Here is a 22,064-nt window from a genome sequence, read left to right on the forward strand (position 1 = left end):
ATTTTTTTAGATCTGAAATAGTTTTTAGATATACAAAAAATTAAGTAGTCCGCCACCTATAATATTTCTTGTTGATTTGGTCACATGATAGCAATGACCTTCGCAATGATGACATCATCAGCAGGTCCGCGCGCCATCTTCCGGGTTGACAATGAACGCAAAAAGAACTCTGCTAGGCTTAACAACTGTGTGCTAGCCTGGGAGGTGTGTTTGTTTTGGTCTAGCAAGAGTATGTCGACATAATCCATGTCAAATTGGGTTTTTGCATCTACATTTGCAAAGTTTATGAAACGATTGACTCGTTTTTATTGAACGTTTATGTATGTATGAGCTGTTAATCTTTTTAAATAAGGTAAAATTGTGCGTATTTTTCAACAAAATATTTGTTTTATTTTCAATTGGAAAATAAATCTACATTTTCACCACGTAAAGACCGAAGCCGGGGATTTCTCCTTGAGGTTGGTCTCTAGCCTAGGCTACAGGAAATTACGACATTAAATATACTGTGGAGAAAGTTTTATGAAGAGAAATCATTTTGTTTTAATGCATGAATATGATATTTATTATTTTATCAATCAAAATTGATGGCTGAAAAAAAAACCACTTTAAATCAAGATGCCAATCATGTTTGGTAAAAACTAAATAGGTAGGCCTAGGCCTATAATTGACTCTTCTTGACATGAGAGTTTGTGTCTAATAAATAAGAAAAAAAATCATTCTTTTGTCTTTAGGCCTAGGCCTATACAACTTTCAATATCATACGATTATGAGCTTTCAGTTAGCACTCTAGGTAATTTCTTTTCAGCAAGTAGGCCTAGTCCTAGTACAGACTTAATGTTATATTAATGGTGGGTAGGGTGGGCGTTTCCTCTTTCTGACCGACAACCCATTTAAAATCGCTGATAATAAAAATTGCACTGCGGACCATAAAATCAACCTAAAGACGTATTTGTATCTTCAAATACGGTACGAGTGAAAATTGCATGAATCTATAGGCCTATACGAGTATTAAATCTTTAATTTATAACCTTTAAAGAAAGAATTTTGTAAATGTCAGATTTGTGAAGTACAGACATCTTGGTTCTTCAATATGAATATTGGTCTGTCTGTTCCAAGCATCACACAAGAATCGGCTGTTAATAATATTATGTATACAATTATGAATACTGGATGGATTAAAATTCTTTGAATTAATAGAAAATGGTTAATAGTTAATACTGTAGAATTTTCTAGACGTTGGGTCATGTCATCCATCGGTTAAAATAATATTTCTTTCGACAGAACCCAGGACAATTTTATCCGCCAAATTTCTTTTTATTGTTTCACAGCCCTGGGATTGAAATAATTTAAGTTTAAAAATTAATCATCAATTCTCTGGTATAATCCCATCCCCCTAGAACATGAAATTAGGCCGACTTTGGGAGTGGGACTATACCCTATATGAAGCCTGGTTCATGAAAAAAATGATTGGTAAGGATTTCTTGTAAAAACAAGAACTGAACTGGCTAGAGAGAGGCCTACATCCAGGCAATACTGGGACTATACCCGGGGATATGCCTGTTTGTGAAATTAGACATAAAGTAGGGGGTGGGATTAAACCCGAAGTGGGATTATACCTGAGGATAGTATATGGTACTGCTCTTTACAACTTAGCCACTAATGAAAAACAGCTGATTCATCACTTTGTTGCTATGATATCCTGTCCTGTACACCAGGTACTCATCATACCTGGAAAGAAATTGTTGTGGCATATGTTATCCAAACTATTATTTGTCACCAAGATCTGAGAAAACCTGTTCTAGTAAATTGTTTGATCCCATCTGTTTATGGTACATAATATTGTGTCAGTCAACAAAGTAGATTAGAAATAATTACCAATACAAACATATTAACATACTAAATAATAAGTGAGAAACTTATGGGCTCCTAAAATGTATGATGTCAGAGTTAAGAATTTGGAAAACAGATTAATGTGTTTTGTTATCAAAAGTTTTAATCTTTTACCTTGAATACATTGTTCTTATCTGTTTGTCTTTTCTCAGGTTTACATTCTGTACTGTGTCTAGTTTGGCTACCATTGGCTACTATGGTAAGTTTAATGTTATCATAGATTAATAAATATTTACTAAGACTAAGAGAGTAAAACTAATATAGTTAATACAATGTTCAAATGTCATAAGTCAACTTTTTGGAGAATAAAATATTAAGAAAAATTGTATTGTAGTGATAGTGATACTGATAGCCTAACCAAAAATATGCAGTAAATTGTATTTTAAAAAAATGACCCATATTGGTGTGAACCACTTCATTGTGGTTCTCTGTGGACCAAGTACAGTGGGTTTCATGATAAATTGATTGATTGAAATTAATAAATAAATGCTACAACCTGCTGTAACCTGTTGTGGTAAGGCTGGTTAATTAATGTACAAGAAGGCACCTGGAAACTCTGCTGGGGAAATTGGTCAATTAAGTCATCCTTTTCAAGTTCAGCATCCTATAATATAAACATCAAGGTCAAAGGAAACTATCAAGTGCACTTGACCAACAATACATTTATTTGTCGACAACAAAAGATAGTGACACAACAATGTAGACTTTATACCTTCCATGTAAAGCTCTATCAAACTAGTTTGACAAAAAAAGTGTGATGTGCCCAAATGTGGAAGTGATATGCCCAAATATGGTAGTAATATGATGTCATCATGTCCATATATGAGCACATCACACTTTTTTGTCTAGTTTGATAGTGTGGACAGAGCTTTAGATTAAATATTCAACTACTGAAAGCCAGATAATATTATATCATGGAGCTGATATGGTTATATGATGCAGTGAACTTCAGTGTCATGTCTGAGGAGAGAAGAGTCATACGTGCTCTTGTGTCCATTGCATAAAGCTCTGTCTACACTATCAAACTTTATGTCGCAACAAAATTGTGTTGTGCCCATATATGGACATGATGATGTCATATGATATCCCAACCATATTTTGGCATATCACTACCATATTTGTACATATCACACTTTTAAACTAGTTTGATAGTGTAGATAGATCTTAAGCCCTATCTACACCATCAAACTTAGACAGATGTTATCGTAGGCTATTAGTTACATGATGTACAGTATGGAAAAGAACATAGTAAATTGCTATACTCTGTTGTGTCAATTTCGATTTCCATCTTTACGCTATTCTGAAGTAGATTAGGAAGGATTGTCTTTTGGTTGTACTAATCCTTCCTAGTTAATCTGCAATATGTTCTGAGACATAACCAATTTATTTTGTCATCTGAAACTGAAATATCACATACTATTTTCTACTTGTTGTAATCAAATTATTTTTATATTTCTTAATTTATTCCAATGTTCTATGTTTATGATGTAATCTAATATTCAATTGTTGTTATATTCTTAATAATTCACCAACATTTTCTGTTATAATGATGTAATCTACTAATTCAATTGTAATACAGCTGAAACTGCAATATGAAAAATGTCAGTTCATTATGGGAAATTCACATTAAATACTTTCTGTCGTCTGACATTTTTTGAAAAGTCATTGTTTTGTCTAAAGAGAAAGGGAAAGATAAACAATCAAATAGATTATGAATTTCAACAACTTTTTTCCGGAATAACCTGTTCAAACCGATTTTGAAGTCAAGTTTCTAGTCTAAGCCATTTTTTCTTTCGTATTTTTTATATATAATTTTATGTCAAAGTTGTAAAGTCAATATAAAATATTATTTGATTGGCAAAAAGGTGCTTATCATTCTTATGTCTAGTGCCTGTTAATTTATTAATCAATCTGGGATATTAGTAGTACCAGGATCTTTCTCTTGGCCCAGAAAAGTAAGTGGCAAATTGCAAAAAAATTAGCAGTTCATATTATTAGAATTCAGTCAAAGACTGTTCTATCATACTAGCCTATACAATAAGTTGCTTATCCCAACCTCCATAAATATTTAGTGGAATAATCAGGTATCCAGATTTTATTAGGTTCTTTTAAATGTAGAATACAATAGCTTGGATTACAAATAAATAAAAGTATGATAAATTCTGGTTACCTTATAGTATTTTTTTAAATTGTAAAATATATATAAAAAAAAAATAAAATATATATATATATAAAATATATAAAATATATATATATGTATATATCTTAATATTTGTAATATATTTTCTTGGACTCAAACATTTTTATCCGAGAAGACTTGTTCTACCACCAGAACCATGGAGCAAGTGAGCTTCGAACCCTTGCCGATGTTATAGCTACGTAATTACGGTTCCACTGTCTTAACAGCTCGGCCATTAACTCGGTGTATTCATTTCTTTTTTCTTTAATTCTCTCTTTTAGTCTGAAGCACAACAAGAAGAGCATGATAGCTTGGTGCATGTAAAGGCTAGTGATGCTTTTCCCAAGAAGCAGTTACACAAGGAGGACGACTCCTTGGAAGTACCATATCCACTTCTTACTGGAGAGTCTGCTCTCTTCCTTGGAAAAGCCTGCGATTCCATCATTTGCCTGTCTGACTTCAGATTGGTTATAAGATACGCAGATTCATTTGATAACGTAAGTTTTCATGCGAAATTCGTGACGCTACTCCCAAATCACACGGTCCTTGATGAAATGATGATTAAACTGTTTCGTGATACACACCTTGACACGCCCTAAAGCTGATTTGGTATGCCTTAATGTTTATTGACACGTCCTAATGTTTATTGACATGCCCTAACGCATATTGACACGCCTTAATTTTTATTATTGTCAAGGCCCAAAATGTAAATGTATCAAATATATTGATATGCCCTAAAGTATCTTGACACGCCCTAAAGTATATTGACACGCCCTAAAGTATATTGACACGCCCTAAAGTATATTGACACGCCCTAAAGTATCTTGGCAAACTCTAATGTTTATTGATATGAGATTTGTTGTAAAAGTATCATTTTCTTGTGAATAAATTGACTATGCTTTTCTGAATTTATCGAAAAAAAAGACACTCTAGTGTTTCATACTTTGATTTTCATGTATGAGCTACTTGTGTGCCCTCCTGGAGTGTTTTACCTAATAGCATTAGATGGTAAAATATTAATTGATGAATGACATAATAAATCTATGCAAAGTTTTTTTTTTTTAGTACTGTACCACCAGCAAATGAGAATCTATAGTAGACTATATTTCTTCCTATGTCTACCGGTACATAAATCATGACACTTAGCAGCACTCTATCCATCGCAAACAGTTCATCATCATTTGCACAAATTGATTAATGGTTTTTCTGCATTCACACTATAAATCATAAAAGAATTTTCCAAGATGGTCCCTTATTATATTATGGATACATTTATTAGTATTACTTATTCTTGAATGTTAGACATGCACGATAGAATCCCTTAAGGGAATACTTAAATGTTTGATACCTAAAGAACATTGTAAAATTAACATAAAAATAAAGTTTTATTGCTTGGTTATATTTAAATAATGAAACACTCAGAATAATGAAGGATTGTTTATAGTATTTTGCTGTATGTAAATCTAATTATTATACCAATTATAAAATATTATGAAAGGTTTATACCCTTACTACATATATTACTGTATTTAATAAAACATATTACATTTATAGAAAAAAATTGTTACAATTCTGATCTATGGTATTGGGGCCCGGGCCCCTCTCTAAATTTCTCAAATTGTAATGCAAAAGATAGGACATCAAATTAAGTTCAGCACTAAATTTCACTGGTTTTAGGCCCAAAGACCCCCTATTTCAAAATCCTGCATCCGCCACTGGATTGAGGGGCGTGAGACAACAGCTAAATCTCCCTTCCCTCCCTCACATAAAGGAGCTACATCAGTCTAGATTATTATTATTTTTTAATAATTATTATTATTTAGGTGCCTTTGCGATTGATTGAGAATGTTGAGACTCGAGATATGAACTACGTACACATTTTATGCAAAGACGCCCAGTCTATTAGGTAAGTTATTCATGAATTTCATACAATTGTTGAGAATTAAAGAATGTTATTTAAAAAACATCCATTTTCAGAATAAATTTTCAGTTGGGAGAGAAAAGAAAACAGGTTTTGCTGAGTCAGGTGAGAAATTTTACTTAACTGTACTTCGAGGAAAAATAATGATTGGTAAGGTAATAAATTAGCAGAAAATAATCCTGAAAGTTTGCTGTTTAGGAATAGTGTACATTAAAATAGTTATAAATGGTACAAGGAAATACTACTATAACAAGTTTAGTATAATTAAAATACTTGTACAAGGAAATATTACTATATAGTTTAGTAAATAATGTTTACTTGATACTATACACTTTTATTATTTATTTTTTTGAGAAACCTATGAAAAACATTCAATGGTTCTTTTTATGGGAAATCCCCATTTCAATTCTTTGCATTTGTGAGACATTGGGTGAATGGGTCGATAATATGTTTGTAATTCAATGAAGGTGACAACAATACTATTCATTATATAAATGCATTTAGGTATTTCCATCCACCCACAAGTATATATATTTAGCCTGGGGTTTTTACGAAATCTATTTATAACTTTTCAAACTATTTATTTCGTTATTAAAAAGCCCAGTTACGTTAATACTATAAAATATTAAATTTTTCTTAAAGAACTCTGGAAGAATTATAAGCCAGTGTAGTAAATATTACTCCTTTTACCATACTGTATATCAGATGTGATCATACAGAAAAAAACAAAGATTTTTTAGATGATGTTGAATTTGACAACTAGAAAAGTTATCTTTCCCCAAGTGTCCTGCTACGACAGCTCAATCTGAAATCATTGTAAAAATAGACATAATTTCAATGTAATAAAGCTCTGTCTACACAATCAAACTAGTTTGACAAAAAAGTGTGATGTACCCAAATATGGTAGTGATATGCCTAAATATGATAGTAATGTGACATCATCATGACCATATATGGGCACATCACATTTTTTTTGTCGCATAAAGTTTGATAATGATAGTGTAGACAGAGCTTTATAGTTGAACAAAATTTGAACCAAAAAAACCCCATTAAATTGAATGACGTTTTAATACACAAGAGTCATTAAATCTACTTCAGTTCTGAAGACTAATTTTGACTTTGTGGTTTACAAATTTAAATAGTAAATCTAAAAGGGAATTCCTAGAATTATGTTTTAATTTTGTTTGAATACCTCGTAATCTAGGCACTTGAATAATAAATTACCTGTATTGCAGTTTAACGACTTTACAATAATATTTCATTAGAAGATAAAAAAAAAAGGTTTTAATATCACTTTTTATAATCAGAAAACTTTATTTTCATTTTACAACTGAGGTACTGTATACATATTTTTATTTATTTAAAAAGAGGGAGGTATATGACATTTATGTTGATGCATAAATCATAGAGAAGTACAATATACAGACATAAATAAAATGAAATCATTACACAACGTATTATAAACAGATTGTAATTATATCGGCCAGGTTATTAAACATTTTTTTTAAAACATTTATTTTAAACTGGCCTCATGGTTACGTTAGTGTCCAATTTATGAATAATTTGGCATTTTAAATTAAATTATTTGTGATTTATTAGATAATTTAACACATGTCTAGAAGAATAATACATTAATAAGAAGAGTTTGAAATTGGCTATTTGTTTATTTTTCATCTGTTTAGAAGATAAACATCTTTATTAATTATTGATTTATGTCAGAGGCATGATTTGTAATTTGTAAACATTAATTTTACAGTTTGGAACTGGCCATTTTTTTATTTACTTTTTTCCAGAAATAAAGTTGTTTTTGTTATTTTAATCATTATTAATATTATTCAATGTATTATTTTTTGCCACATTGTCAAGTTATACTAGTACAGTAAATGGATAAATAGTGAAACATGGATGGACAAATAAGTGTTCAATTTTATAACGGTTTATTAATTTAAAATCTCATCTATAAACTAGAAAGCCACTCCGAGAGTGCATACCTCCGCCTACTGTAAAATTCTCCTACATAAGATTTCTCCGGTAAAAAAAAAATAATGGTTATGTAACAAGCCTTTCAATTAACAATGGCTTCAGTTGACTAACAATAGAACAGCAACGCGAAAATCAAACGAGTGAATTTGAAAAGAAAATAGGTTTTTTAAACTACTGGCATCAAAAAACGTGAACATTAATTCAAATTATGTTTTAAAATTACAAATCACAAATTATAACTCTTGCCTCTTGTACAAAAATGAAGTTTTTTGGACAAGTAGTTCTCGAGAAAATGCAATTTCAGTATACTTGTTACTTTAAGACTGCTCGCCGGCTTTTGAAAAATTATGTCCTATCTTTTAACACTAGCAGGTCTGAAAAGTATACTAAAAAGTGGTCCAGAATTGGGACAATGGTCCTAAAATTTAATGGAATGGTCCTTGACCACATATCTATCTGTATATTCATTTTGGTAAAGATCTTGTAATTACTTTTTGAGTAATCCTGCTAACAAACAAACAAACACACGCTACCGATTACATATACCTCCTTGGCGGAGGTAAAAAAAGCAGCTAAATCTATTCTATTGAAGGTTCTTCTTTCTAAAACTACTTCAAATACATGATAAATTTATGTGGTTTTATTATATAAATTGTAAATAAATTCTTATTTAAAGTAATATATAAATATTGATGATGTCACTGTGCAATGCACATAATAAATATATAAAAATCAATCATGTATTACTATTATCACAATTCTGTAGTGTCACAAATTGCATTTGTGATTTAAATATTCATTGATTACATCGTCGTGCGGCTTCTCTCTATATAATTACTTTGTAGTTTATTGCTGGTCTTCTTGTCATCTCCAATTGGGATATCCCTTGAGTGAGGAAAGAGAGAGGCAATTTAAAAGTCATTTACAGGTTCAAAGGTCAATTCAAAAGGTCACATGTCTCTTTAGATTTTTTCCTTATGATGTTTTATTAATGATTTTGGGTACAGTTCCAATTTATTTATATTCCTGATTTCTTTATTAGGGGAATTTAGTTTCTTTACGAAACATATGAAATTTAAATGAGCACAGCATTGTGATTGTATCTGTATTAGTGATGAACTATTAATAATTACGACAATAAAACCAGTCTCTGCTATACTAGTACTACTATCCTTGCCACCACCATATGGTTGTCTGGTATGGCATTGATGATGTAATAGTTTAAATAACCAGTGTCTCGCAAAATATTTTATTATTTATTGAAAATATTTTCTGAAGACCTGATTTCTCAGAAAGACTTAAATTAGCCTTTAGCATGGTGACAGGTCGGTTTAATTAACTGATTGTATTAATGGTAATTAGATAATATGTAATTATTTTGTTTTGAGATAGCACTTATGAATTGATTATGTTCTCATTTGAATATCATCTGATGATGATTACAGCGGTCTGTCTCTAAGCATAAACAAAAGAATATATTGAAATTAAATTTATCGGAATAATTACAGCATGTGAAATAAATATAGCAGAATTATTTTGTCAAAATTGTATAATGAAATGAGATGGATAGCTATATTTGTTGACTTATCAATAATAGTATATTTTAGTTTGCTGGTTTTTATCACAAAGCAGTGTTATAAAATTATGTTGTGCAGTGATAACTGTCTGTCATCATTTGGTGCATGCTCAGAAACATATAGGCATGCGCAGAATTACTGTTATTTTTAACTTTAAGGCTGTTATTTTGACCAGTCTATGTGGTGCGTGACTAGTGTGTAATATCGAATGCGTAATACAATGTTGAAAAACGCATTTTGGAGGACTTATTTATTTGATCAAATTAAACCTTATTTGACTATTTATCATCTTTTAAAGTAACATATTTGTACATACAATTTCCTTAGTTTTATGGAATAAATTGATTTTGATTGATTGATTATATCAATATAATATTCTGGTCTTTAAGTATGTAAAATTGTTATAATATAATAATATTTTAATTTAAATTTTGGTTGTATCTAGGTGTAAGTTTTCAACCAATGACAAGTGCCATACATGGGCTCATAGGATCAAGAAGCTTATTCGGACACCGGCCAAGTTGGAGGACTTGTTTGCCTTTGTGTTTCACGCTTACTGCTTTGAAGATGGATTGGGCAAGTTAACGGACGCAAACACCCCTGGACTGACATTCTTTCAAAAAACCAAAGGTACGAATACTTTCAATAAATTATAAAATTATTGTACATAGTAAATTATTTTTAAAGTTTTTTATGAATCAAATTATTCAAGGTTTTTATTTTTTTCTTGAAGAGAGTAAAATTTCTGTATAATACCTATATTTAAAACTAGAGTGAGAGTTTGTATCGTTGGTTTTAATAAAAATCATGATATAAGATATTTTTGTTGTTATTTACAGAACAACAGTTTCATTACATATTGGATGCGGAAGCAGAGCGTATGGAATTTGACTTGCAAAAGACTTGGAAAATATGCACTTTGAATCATGACTATTCGTGAGTGTCACTTTAGTTTATCCCACCCATCTCCACCAGTCTTCATCATTGCTTGTTATTCATGTTACGTTAGAAAAAAGCACAAAGCTAGTAAAGCCTACATTAAACTAGCCGTACTATTGAGAGAAGAACATTGTCACTATTAAAGACATAATAATAATAATACTTATTTGGTCACATAGTAACCAGGAGGCTAAAGCTTGGTTCACACTAGCGACACAATGTGACACAACCTATGCAAAGTAAGAAAATGCCCTTTCAATATTAATTGTATTTCCCCACCTGCGATATATCACTGCTGCGTTGCGTCGCTAGTTGAAACCACGTTCAAGGCCCACACAGATCCAGCACTCATTCCAAATTACAGTAAACAAACAGTAAAATAAGACATTAGATACAACATATAAAAATAAAATAAAACAGTAAGCAAACTCCTTCTTTTCTTTGCACACAGGTTATGTTCCTCCTATCCTAAGAAACACATAATACCAAATTGCATCACAGACGAGCAGCTGAAAAAGGTTGCTAACTTCAGATCCAGTAGTCGTTTTCCATCGGTTGTTTGGAGGTAAGTGTCCATTTTCCTCCTCAAAATTATAAACTATCACAGCATTTTATGTTTAAAATTTTCAAGCCTTGAAGGAATTTTTCTAAAGGCAAATTATAACTCCACTCTCAAAGACTTGTAATAAGACTTTGTTTATGTAGAGCATCTTGCCACCTTTAAGAAGAAGGAATTCGCTTATGATTAGCCTTGGCAATTTGCCTAATTATAGAAAAAAAGTTATGCTTCTTTAGCTCGAGTAAGACATTAAAAATTAAACAAGTAACCGACACAAATTAAGAAAATGATACCAGTTGCTGAAAGTGAGGGCTTACCAGTATATTCATATTAACGTAATTGTGCTTTTATCACAGGGACAAGTCCAACGGTGCTGTGATAGTGCGTTGTAGCCAGCCTGAGGTGGGATGGCTAGGTTGGAGAGACACTGAAGATGAGAACATATTGATGTCTATCCTAGAGGCTTGTAATGCTGATCAAGGGAGACGTTCCAGACATATGAGTTTAGAAGATGACGGTGGCGGAGGAGGAGGAAAAGAAAGTGATACATCTGCTGGCGAAAGTAGTGGTAAATTTTCATATTTCATTTTATACATTAAAAAAACCATCCATTTTGTTTGTTTTCACTATTTAATCAAACATTTCCTTGTTCTGCACAGTTTGATCACATTTTTATGTAATTGTTTTAGGGGAAGTTCAGGGCCAAAAATTATATCAACTAGCAAATATTTTCTATAAAGGAATTTTTAGTCCAGAAATTCAATTTCATACGAAGAGATACACATTAAATTTTAGTATTATCAAAAGCAATGTGAACAAGCTGTGCTTATTAGTAGCAACAGATGTTGTGTGAAATAGATAGACATAGCAATCAAATACTTTGTTTCCTCTTCTTTGCAGACTCAAGTGACTCTGGCAGTGTGTCAGGGGGATACACTCCAGATAAAAAGAGTATTCTACTACTAGATGCAAGGTCATACACAGCAGCAGTTGCCAACAGGGCAAAGGGAGGAGGCTGTGAATGCTCAGGTAAACAGGCCTACAAACAAGTTTGTTTGCTATCAACCACTGGCCCTATTTATATATCTATATCAATATACACTACTTTTGGACTTTTAAAAATAATTACCACATTTCTATAACGCCCTTTTCATGAATAATCAAGCTCAAAGGTGCTTTACATAGCACATTATTACCCCGGTCATGTTTTTGGATCAAACACATATGGAAACATTCCCATAATGCAGCTAGTAATCAGCACAAAGTTGTGTCTTTATCTATCTGGGACCAATTTTAGAGAGGAGAGAGGCAAATGTAAGTAAAGTGTCTTGCCTAAGGATACAAGCAATGCGGCCAGAGTTGGATTCGACCCATTACGAGAGCTCATTATGAGAGCTTCCAACATTTGCACTATATATGTGATCGAAGTATTGGGCTAGCTCATGGGTAGTAGTCAAAAATGTGTACTAATTATGCTGAAATTGTTTGTGTTGACAGAGTACTATCCTAGCTGTGAGATTCAATTTATGGGACTACCAAACATCCACTCAGTTCGTAAAACTTTTCATTCAATTAGAAGTATCTGTTCCAGTTCAGAACACCAACCAAAGTAAGTTGAAAGGGCAAAGGTGAAAGAGCAAAGGTGAAAGGACATGTGTTTTCCAGGGTTTACACATGGTTTCTATATAAGTTTTCATATTATCAGAAATGTCTAAAATATTACAGGAAAACAATGAAGACGTAAGAAGAAAATACAGTAGAACCCGTATAAAGTATCCTCTAAAGCCCTGTCTACACTGTCAAATTAGGCCTAAAAAAAGTGTGATGTGCCCAAATATGGTAGTGATGTGCCTAAATATGGTAGTGATATGACATCATGTCCATATATGGGCACATCACATTTTTTTGTCACATAAAATCTGATTGTGTAGACAGAGCTTTACAAGAAATTGTCCTCTTAATAGGAGGAGTGTCCCCAGAGTGGGAGGTATCCTCTTAGTAAGGGTGTTCTCTATTGGGGTGTCCCCTGAGTAGGGGTGTCCCCTGAGTAGGGATGTCCCCTGAGTAGGGGTGTTCCCTGAGTAGGTGTGTCCCCTGAGTAGGTGTGTCCCCTGAGTAGGGGTGTCCCCTGAGTAGGGGTGTCCCCTGAGTAGGGGTGTCCCAAAGGAAAGATTCTACTGTATCTGCTAATGGGAGTTTAAAAGCATATATATATACCTTAGCTTTTGAGAGTTTTTAAAAATGATAATTTCATTAAGCACAGACTCTTAACGAGCAAGTAGTTTAATTAGATTTAATAAGTTAAGGTCAGGATGCTAATAATAGAAATTACTCATAAAACACAATTGATATTAATGAAGTAGGTAAATTAATTATTAACTAACGATAAGTCTGTGTTGAATTCACAGTTGGCTGTCGTCACTGGAGAATAGTAAATGGTTACACCATCTGTCGTTGCTACTAAGCTCTGCTGTGATCATTGTGAACGCCATCAACAAGGAGCAGCGCCCTGTTGTCGTACACTGCTCTGATGGCTGGGATCGTACTCCTCAATTGACAGCGTTAGCAGAGCTACTGCTAGACCCTTATTATAGAACTCTTAAGGTAAGTTATTTATGTCTTCAACTTCAATTTATGTCTTAATTAATTTCCAGTCTATCACCAGACACTTTAGAGTTTAAGTGAATTTTTAAGATTAAACAACAACTTAATTACTAAAGCTCTGTCTACACTATCAAACTAGTTTGACAAAAAAAGTGTGATGTGCCAAAATATGGTAGTAATATGCTTAAATATGGTATTGATATGACATCATCATGTCCATATATGGGTAAGTCACATTTTTTTGTCACTAAAATTTGATAGTGTAAACATGGCTTTAAACGCTTATTTTTAAATTTCTTTCAATGTTGAATAGGTTTGCAGTTAATCAATATCTTGTAGATGTTATAAATCGTAATTAATTTGTTTTTATTTGTCTTGTTTTTGGTTGACAAACAAGCATAAGTTTTTGGCACCTGTCTTTCCTTCCATTTTATATCTCTGTTTGATATTTGTCAGAAATTTGAATAAATAAAAATAAATATAATTGTTTCAGGGTTTCCAAGTATTAGTAGAGAGGGAGTGGTTAGCGTTTGGACACAAGTTTGCTGACCGGTGCGGTCATGCAAAGCAGAATGATGATGCAAATGAGAGATGTCCAGTTTTTCTACAATGGCTTGATTGTGTACATCAGATACTCACTCAATTCCCAACAGCCTTTCAATTTAATGAGACGTTCTTGGTAAGTTTATCTTTTACTAATCAATACAAATATTCCTCATTTTCAACATTTCTTTTTGTCTACATTTTCTCTTAGTGTTCAGCAAAGTTTAAAAATATCACATCCATTCATTAATACATCTTTCTCTACATGCTAATCTCCAACATACTCACTTCTGCTGAGTTTGACATTGGAAGTGTAACATAGACTTAGCTTGTTGCTATTATTAGATTATCTTAATTCAAAGATTTGTGATTTGTCTGCAAAGTAGATTTGGTGCCAGACAACAAAAGTGTCCTTCATATGAATTTCCCAGGCACGTTAAATTTGTCTCTAAAGCTCTGTCTACACTATCAAACTGAGTGTGATGTGCCCAAAAATGGTATTGATGTGCCCAAATATGACATCATGTCCATATATGGGCACATCACATATTTTGTCACATAAAGTTTGATAGTGTAGACAGACTTTATGCAAGTAACTTCTTTATATTTCTATTAAACACTAATTAATTCTTTTTATTCGTTTCTATTAATTTTGTTAACAATAAATATTTTTTTTTAAAATTATTATTTAAACAATAACAATTTAATTTATTATTATTAGAAATTATTGTGTCTGGAGTACAAAAAAATGCATGTGGGATTTAGGTATTGTCCATTAGAATAAAGGGGCTTTTACACCTGTTCCGGCAAATCCAATTGAACGTCAATGTTTTGTTTTCACGTGGCTACGTGCATATCGATTGGCGCATAGCGTCGGAAAAACGAAACATTGACGTTAAATTCGTAGGACCAGAACCGTGCCAGAACAGGTGTGAAAGACCCTTTAAACAGGACTGTAAACATGGATGAAAAACCATAAAATAAGGAAGTGGAATAAATGAATGTGAACAGTGATAATAAAAAAGTTTTTAACAATGTTTCTTCAGATTAAACTTGTCAAGCATACATTTTCATGTCTCTTTGGAACATTCCTGTGTAACAGTTCAAAAGAACGACAGCAAAGTGATGTCAAGGATAGAACATGCTCTGTGTGGTCAATCCTGGAGGTTGAAGGTCATAAATATATCAATTATCTTTATGCAGCTACAAATAAGGTATGTAAAGCTCTGTCTACACTATCAAACTTTATGTGACAATAAAATGTAATTTGCCCATATGGACATGTTGATGTCATATCACTACCATATTTGGGCAAATCACACTTTTTTTGTCAAACTAGTTTGATAGTGTAGACGGAGATTTAGTAGTTGTATTTTTCATAGACATAGACAGTTTAGAACAATGTTTGAGGTTATAATTTATCTGATTTAGACATTTTATTTTAAGTAATTTTAAAGAAAGTATAGCAATAGAAACAACATTATAGACGTATTTAAGTAATTTTAACAATAGAAACATTATTTTAGATAGTAATCAAAAGTTGTATTATTCTTTATTTTCTTTCAGGTGAATTTATATTTTGTTTTTTAATCAAGTCTCCACAATGTATTTAATCCTTACTTCTTTTTCTTTCTTTTCTTTCAGGTGCTTTATCCTTCATGTAATATACGCAATCTCCGTCTTTGGGCCAATGTCTACATGTCTGATTCAGTTGCGACAAGTCCAGATGACATCACACCAACTGGTCCCGCACGTGAAGTTCAAATGGCCAATGCCTCGCAGTTACCGAGAACCAGATCTTGCGACGATATCCATAAAGCTGGAAATGATATATCGGAAGGAAATGAAATACTGAAGGAAATATCTAACCTACAGCGTACATCTAGTGATCCTAACTTAAGCGATACAAGATGTGAATTAAATATTGGTGTGTCTCCGCCTCAGAGAGGTGCGGATATCTCACCAGAGGTGTTGCGTAAGAACATCAACGCCCTCGCAGAGGTTGGGGTAGATGATGTTACTAAGCAACCTGTGCAGGAGCCTGATGTCAAGGAATTAACAAATGGAATAATAACAATAAATGGTTTTAACGAAAACTCTGTAGAACTTGATAGTTTTGTAAACTCGGCAAGTGGTGAGGACGTTAACAGTTCCACCAATCATAACGATGATGACGGTGAAATGCATTCTGGGGAATCAGCCAACCATAACGGCCATGTGCCAAACGGATTAGCGAATGGCGTTGTTAACGGAACGGTTATGGATTCTGTAAAGCTTCCAGGAAAAGCGTTTAGGACCCCGATTGATGCGCATCTAGAAAGTTCAACAGAGACTCTTACAGAAGATATTGCTAATAGCCTTACAAACGGACATTCTGATGAAAATGGTCTATTAAAATCCAAAAGTTCAACTATTAGCACTAGCACTACAGACATTAGCGATTCAACAATAGGATTAGTAGACGCAATACATAAAGACCGCTCTCTAAATTACGAAAGAGAAATGTATAGCAAATCGGAAATATATTACAAGTCTTATCCGCCGCTCTCGGTTAAAACTAGCAAGTCGTTTTACGATCCCGCAACCCGCCGGAGTCATACCTCTGGCTCGAGCATGCTCAGTTCAGCCTCCGAGTATTCTACGCCAAGTGCTAGTCCTCGGTATGAACTTAACGGTCACGGCGGGAGTTTAGATAGTCATCGTTCATACGTGAAGGATAACGTACCAAGTATGTTACGCATCGGGAGACATTTAGATGAAGATGGGTTGACATCAGTTAAGGATCCCTACCAAAATAAATTACAGGCCATGGAAAAGGAGATAGAAGATTATAAAGATCAATTAAGACTTTTATTGAATAATCACCACCATTATTCCCAGTTGGGTAGAGGATTTGAGGTTTGTAACATTTTAATTTTTTTTCTGTTTCAATTGAATTTTTTATTTCAAATAGTAGCACAATATAAACTATGTCTACACTATCAAACAGCATGTGACCAAACTATGTGATGTGCCCATATATGGACATGATGATGTCATATTACTACCATATTTGGGCACATCACACTTAAGGGGCTTTGCATCTAAAGCATTAGCTTACAGCTTACTTCAATTAATTTTGTATGTACTTTGTATTAATCTGAGATTGTGAATAAAGTTATATATATATATGTACTTTGTCAAACTAGTTTGATAGTGTAGACAGAGCTTAACACTGAAAATGCAATGGTATACATTAAGATATGAAATTTATAGAAAATGTGAAAATTCTTTAAAAAGCAATGCAATGCAGTTAAGATTCAAGGAACATGCCTAGTAGTATACAAGCTAAAGGTCAATAATACACAGAGTAGTAGTAAGCTGAAAAAACTGCATAGCTTGTCCTACAAAACCGCCATTCGCTCCATGTTGTGTGTAAATTGTAAAGGAATAACATAGATTCTATAATTTTATTACCGTTGCAGCTCGTCTGTGTAAATTGGCCTTTAGACTACAATTTATTTACCTCGGAGTAAAGGACAGATGAGATAAAACTTTTCATTTAAACTTATAACATTCTTTGTCATTTTACAGCATGAATTATCGAGTGAAGAGGCCCATGCAAGTCAATCCAGGTGCGATTCCATCAGATCAGATGTCTCCTGGGAAGAGGTTGACGAGAAGGATGGCATGCCAGTACTCTGGGTTCCAGATCACGCAGCAACTGAATGCATGCATTGTCAGACTAAATTCCAGTTATGGAATCGTAAACATCATTGCCGGTATGATAAAAGCTCTAAGTATCACAACGACTAACATAGGGAACCGGGGCTGACTAGTCTTACTAATAAAGTTAGTCAAACTTTTGGTTTTGAACCCGCATCTCAATTATAATTCCAAATTTGTAATCAGTTTTTATGTTCATGCTTTTCCCTTTTGCACAAATTTGTAATGTTTGCGGTTCAAGAAATGACTAAAAGTACCCCAGAATTGCTTGTTTGCCTGGCAAATGTTTTTGTTTTCCCTATTGTTTGTTTTCTGATATTTATTTCTTAAGTTTGATTTGTATTGTCATCTTCATTTACTTACTTTACATGGGCAAAAGGGGAGGGTTCGACCATAGAATGCTCTGAATGAATTGACTTGAATTCAATGTCAATTCAAAAATCGTGCTTTCTTTACTTATTTTACTTTGGTGTTTCCACCTTCTCCTATATGGACAATATTACATTTTTGTAACATTTTATTTTTTAAGCTTTTAAATCTTGAAACTATAAAAATGATTATATTTTATATTTCTTCTAGGGCATGTGGAAAGGTATTTTGTGGTTCTTGCAGTAATTATTTTGCCGCCATTCCAGAAGAACAACTTTTCAAGAAGGAACGTGTTTGTCGAAACTGCCATGACAAACTTGGTAATAGCAATTATTTATATAAAGTTAACCAATCAAAAACAGCTATTACAACAGCCAGTGGATAATGACATCAGTCTGTGAGTGACCAATCAAGAAGAAGGAACATTAAACCTACCATGGAAACAACATATAAAGTTAACCAATCAAAAACAGCAATTACAACAGCCAGTGGATAACTCTTGTTGAATATGATGACATCAGCCAGTGAGTGACCAATCAGCAAAAAGGAACGCGTTTATCAAAGTTACCATGGAAAAGCAGTTAAAATAGCTATTATTTGGATAACTCTCACAAAATCTTAAAGGTTAAGCATGGTTTCACTGTACATGGTTTTGACCAATCAGAAAGAGAAAGTGGGTGGTAATTTATTCAAATTAATATAATAAACAAGTGTCTTCTTGCTTTTAAAGTCAGTTCTCAGAATAGACAAAAAACCAAGATAAAACTTTATGAAAATTTCTCTGATTATAGCTTAAACTAGATATTGAATTCCAAATATGGATTTGTTTTTAACTGAGGGCCTGTTGATATTTTTTATTTTTGTTTTTACTCTAGTTGTAGAAACAGACATTTTCAGGTTCTATTTGGCCATGAAAAATTAATTCTGAAAAAAAAAAAAAGTTTAATTTGTTTCCGATTGTTCTGCTTGTTGGCCTAGGAAAGATTTTATATTAAAGTCCTTGTTACATTTTTTAGGAAGCTGTTAATAAACGAAAGGAGCAAATATAATTATAATTTATTCATGTTTGCTTCAAAATTCCCTTTTGATGGCTTTCTTACAGATTCTTTTCTAGTATTTTGCTTTTAAAGTGCGTTGCTTTAGAATTAAGTATTTGAGTTGCTAAATAAATTACCATTAAAATGTTGTCAGGAAAATTAAAGACATGATAGGTTTTGAACAAATTTAAAAGTTATAATGAAATAAAAAAATATCACCATAATACAGTACAATAGAGAATCCTACAAAATTAAAACAGACCTACAATAAAAAAAATGGAAAACCTAATAACATCCCTACAAAATAATGTAAGATCCCAATAGAATATGAATTATATGCACGCAACCAACAGGGGCAGCCTATTCCATTACTCTTTTAGGGTGATCATACATAACAGTTGTATAGAAGTTGAACGTATGTACTTATTTACTAATTTCGACATAAACCTTGGATTATTTCAACTTTATACGCATTTCAATTAGTTATCCATATATTATTATTAATAACAAATTAAAACTCTTTAAATTGTAATTAGATATTTTCAAGTTATTAAAGTTTGCAAAATAGTCCTTAATCATAAATCAATTGAACAAATATGTTATAAATGAAACATAGGAAGAAATCTACTAAATTTAATATTTACAATAACAATTTTATTACAAATTTAAAGATTATAAAAATATTATTCTTATTAAGCTTTTCTCACATTCCAAAAATTGGGCTATTTTGAAATTAACTCTATTAGCAATATTTGTTGTTCTTTTCGTATTAATCTCTACTATTATTTGTGTCACAATTAAGATGTTTTACAGTCTTAGGTACTGAGTATTAAAAAGAATTGCACTTGTATCCTCATGGATGGAATTAAAAGTGTCCCCTGAATAGGCGCTGGCCCTAGTGTTAAAATGTATTATCCCTTGTTAGTTTCATGGGAAAGTGTTCTCTTATCAGGGGTATCCCCTGATTAGCGGTATCCCCTGAATAGGGGTTTGCCCCAGTGTTAAAATGTATTATCCCTTGTTAGTTTCATGGGAAAGTGTTCTCTTATTAGGGGTATCCCTGAATAGCGGTATCCCCTGAATAGGGGTATCCCCTGAATAGGGGTATCTCCTATATAAAGGTTGGCCCTAGTGTTAAAACACATTGTCCCTTGTTAGTTTCATGGCAAAGTGTCCCCTGAATAGGAGTTAGCACAAATTTTAAAACATATTCTCCCTTGTTAATTTCATGGGAAAGTGTTCCCTTAATAGGGATGTCTTTGAAACAGAATTTGTTTTATCGACAGTATATTTATTGTTTCAAACTGTGGCAATGAAATTACTGTAATGTTAAAATTGCATGTCTGTACTGCTGATGTAATAATCATTTGGGAATGGGAACTAAATTCAAAGTCTTGGCTTAGCTCATCGCCTCTCTCTGTGATGATAAATATATGTCTTATATTTTGTTTTATTTATATTTACCAGATTTTTTACACATGTATGCAATAGTGTAACAGCAAATGGCTGTTTTGGTTTTAGCAGCTAAGAAATTTAAAAGCAGCCAAAGAAAAATTTAAACAATACTGTCATTTGGTTTTGAATCTAATTTGTGGAAATCTGTAAATGTAATTGCAAAATTCACACATTCTAAGTACTATGTTTATATTTTGCTGATAATTACTTCAGATGGTGAATTTGACTGAGATAGCAAAATTCTTATTGAATTAATTTTTGTTGTATAATAGTTATATTATTTATTCTAGCAATTGGTGTATTATTTACTACAATCCCTGTCGTCATTTACCCCACCAAACCTTTTTGATCTTTATGAAATATGACATTTATATAATCTTGACACCTACCTTTGATACCCAACAAAGTCTCCCCTGAATATATTTAACAAATATATTTATAGCATCAATTGATATTTTAAAACATAAAGAATTACAGTTCAGATGGGAAATAAAACCATAAAATTATCCTTAGTATAGAAAAAAAAAACCAATATTTTACATAAATCCAAATTTGATCTCGATTCGAGTTGCAATATAAGCAAAAAAGCTGTATAGAAATGGCAACTTTTTGGAAACACCATTATATTTGTTGTGATAATGACATTCATTGAAAAAAGTAAATGTTTTATACCATACAGATATTATATAATATCTCTATGTTTAGACCGTCTGTAATTATGATTTTAAGTACAGACGCTTAACTGCCAATTTGATTACCCCAGAACTGAAGGTGGCAATTAGGTAACTAGAACAGTTGTATTATTTGTCTTTTAATTTAAGTACTAAAAAAATTACCCGAATTATATCTATTTTATGGTTATATTAATAGTACATGTCTATATACGTATTATGAGATTTAAAAAAGCAATATTATATTATTTTTCTAAAAATTAGCTTCTACGAAGCTGTATTGTTAAAAATATTAAAAATAGTTTTTGGTAATTAAATTCTAATATTTTATTTGAAGTGAATAAAGTCTTATTTTCTTGTTTGAAAATAAAACATTTCAGAATTAAACTAGTTAAAATATTTTACAACAAAATTATAATTTCTTTAAGACCAAAAAAAGCAGTCTTAATATAATTTGTAAATATTGTTTGGGATTGTCTCTCAAAACATGTGCAAATTTTCATTTTGCTTCGCTTTGACAGGGAGTGTGCCCTCTATGGCTGTTAAAGTGAACAATATGATGCAGGATTTCAAATAAAGATGTATTGGAAACTCACTCATTTCTATATTTTTTTTTCTCTTTATTCAGTCAA

General features: G+C 32.2%; 1 protein-coding gene across 3 annotated transcripts; it reads left to right on the forward strand.

The window, feature by feature from the left end:
• Window positions 1-183: 183 nt before the first annotated feature.
• LOC140045406 (phosphatidylinositol-3,5-bisphosphate 3-phosphatase MTMR3-like) lies at window positions 184-22,027 on the forward strand. Of its 3 annotated transcripts, none has more exons than XM_072090273.1 (16): window positions 184-352; window positions 2,043-2,089; window positions 4,351-4,566; window positions 5,893-5,975; window positions 9,996-10,180; window positions 10,390-10,486; window positions 10,941-11,054; window positions 11,405-11,616; window positions 11,949-12,077; window positions 12,546-12,657; window positions 13,457-13,652; window positions 14,146-14,331; window positions 15,242-15,409; window positions 15,840-17,093; window positions 17,769-17,956; window positions 18,480-22,027. In XM_072090273.1, exons 2-16 carry the CDS (start codon window positions 2,087-2,089, stop codon window positions 18,652-18,654), a joined length of 3,318 nt encoding a protein of 1,105 aa, XP_071946374.1. In that variant the 5' UTR covers window positions 184-352; window positions 2,043-2,086; the 3' UTR covers window positions 18,655-22,027. The 3 variants fall into 3 exon arrangements, with proteins under 3 accessions (XP_071946374.1, XP_071946376.1, XP_071946377.1); XM_072090275.1 differs by having other exon boundaries at window positions 184-320; XM_072090276.1 differs by having other exon boundaries at window positions 17,769-18,026; window positions 18,480-18,605.
• Window positions 22,028-22,064: the final 37 nt, after the last annotated feature.

This window comes from Antedon mediterranea, chromosome 3, assembly GCF_964355755.1.
Source record: "Antedon mediterranea chromosome 3, ecAntMedi1.1, whole genome shotgun sequence".
NCBI classification, from domain to species: Eukaryota; Metazoa; Echinodermata; class Crinoidea; order Comatulida; family Antedonidae; genus Antedon; species Antedon mediterranea.

Coding starts and splice junctions, on each gene's coding strand:
- LOC140045406 (XM_072090273.1), top strand. Junction 4,567..5,892: donor ACGCAGATTCATTTGATAAC/GTAAGTTTTCAT, acceptor ATTATTATTTAG/GTGCCTTTGCGATTGATTGA. Junction 10,487..10,940: donor ACTTTGAATCATGACTATTC/GTGAGTGTCACT, acceptor CTTTGCACACAG/GTTATGTTCCTCCTATCCTA.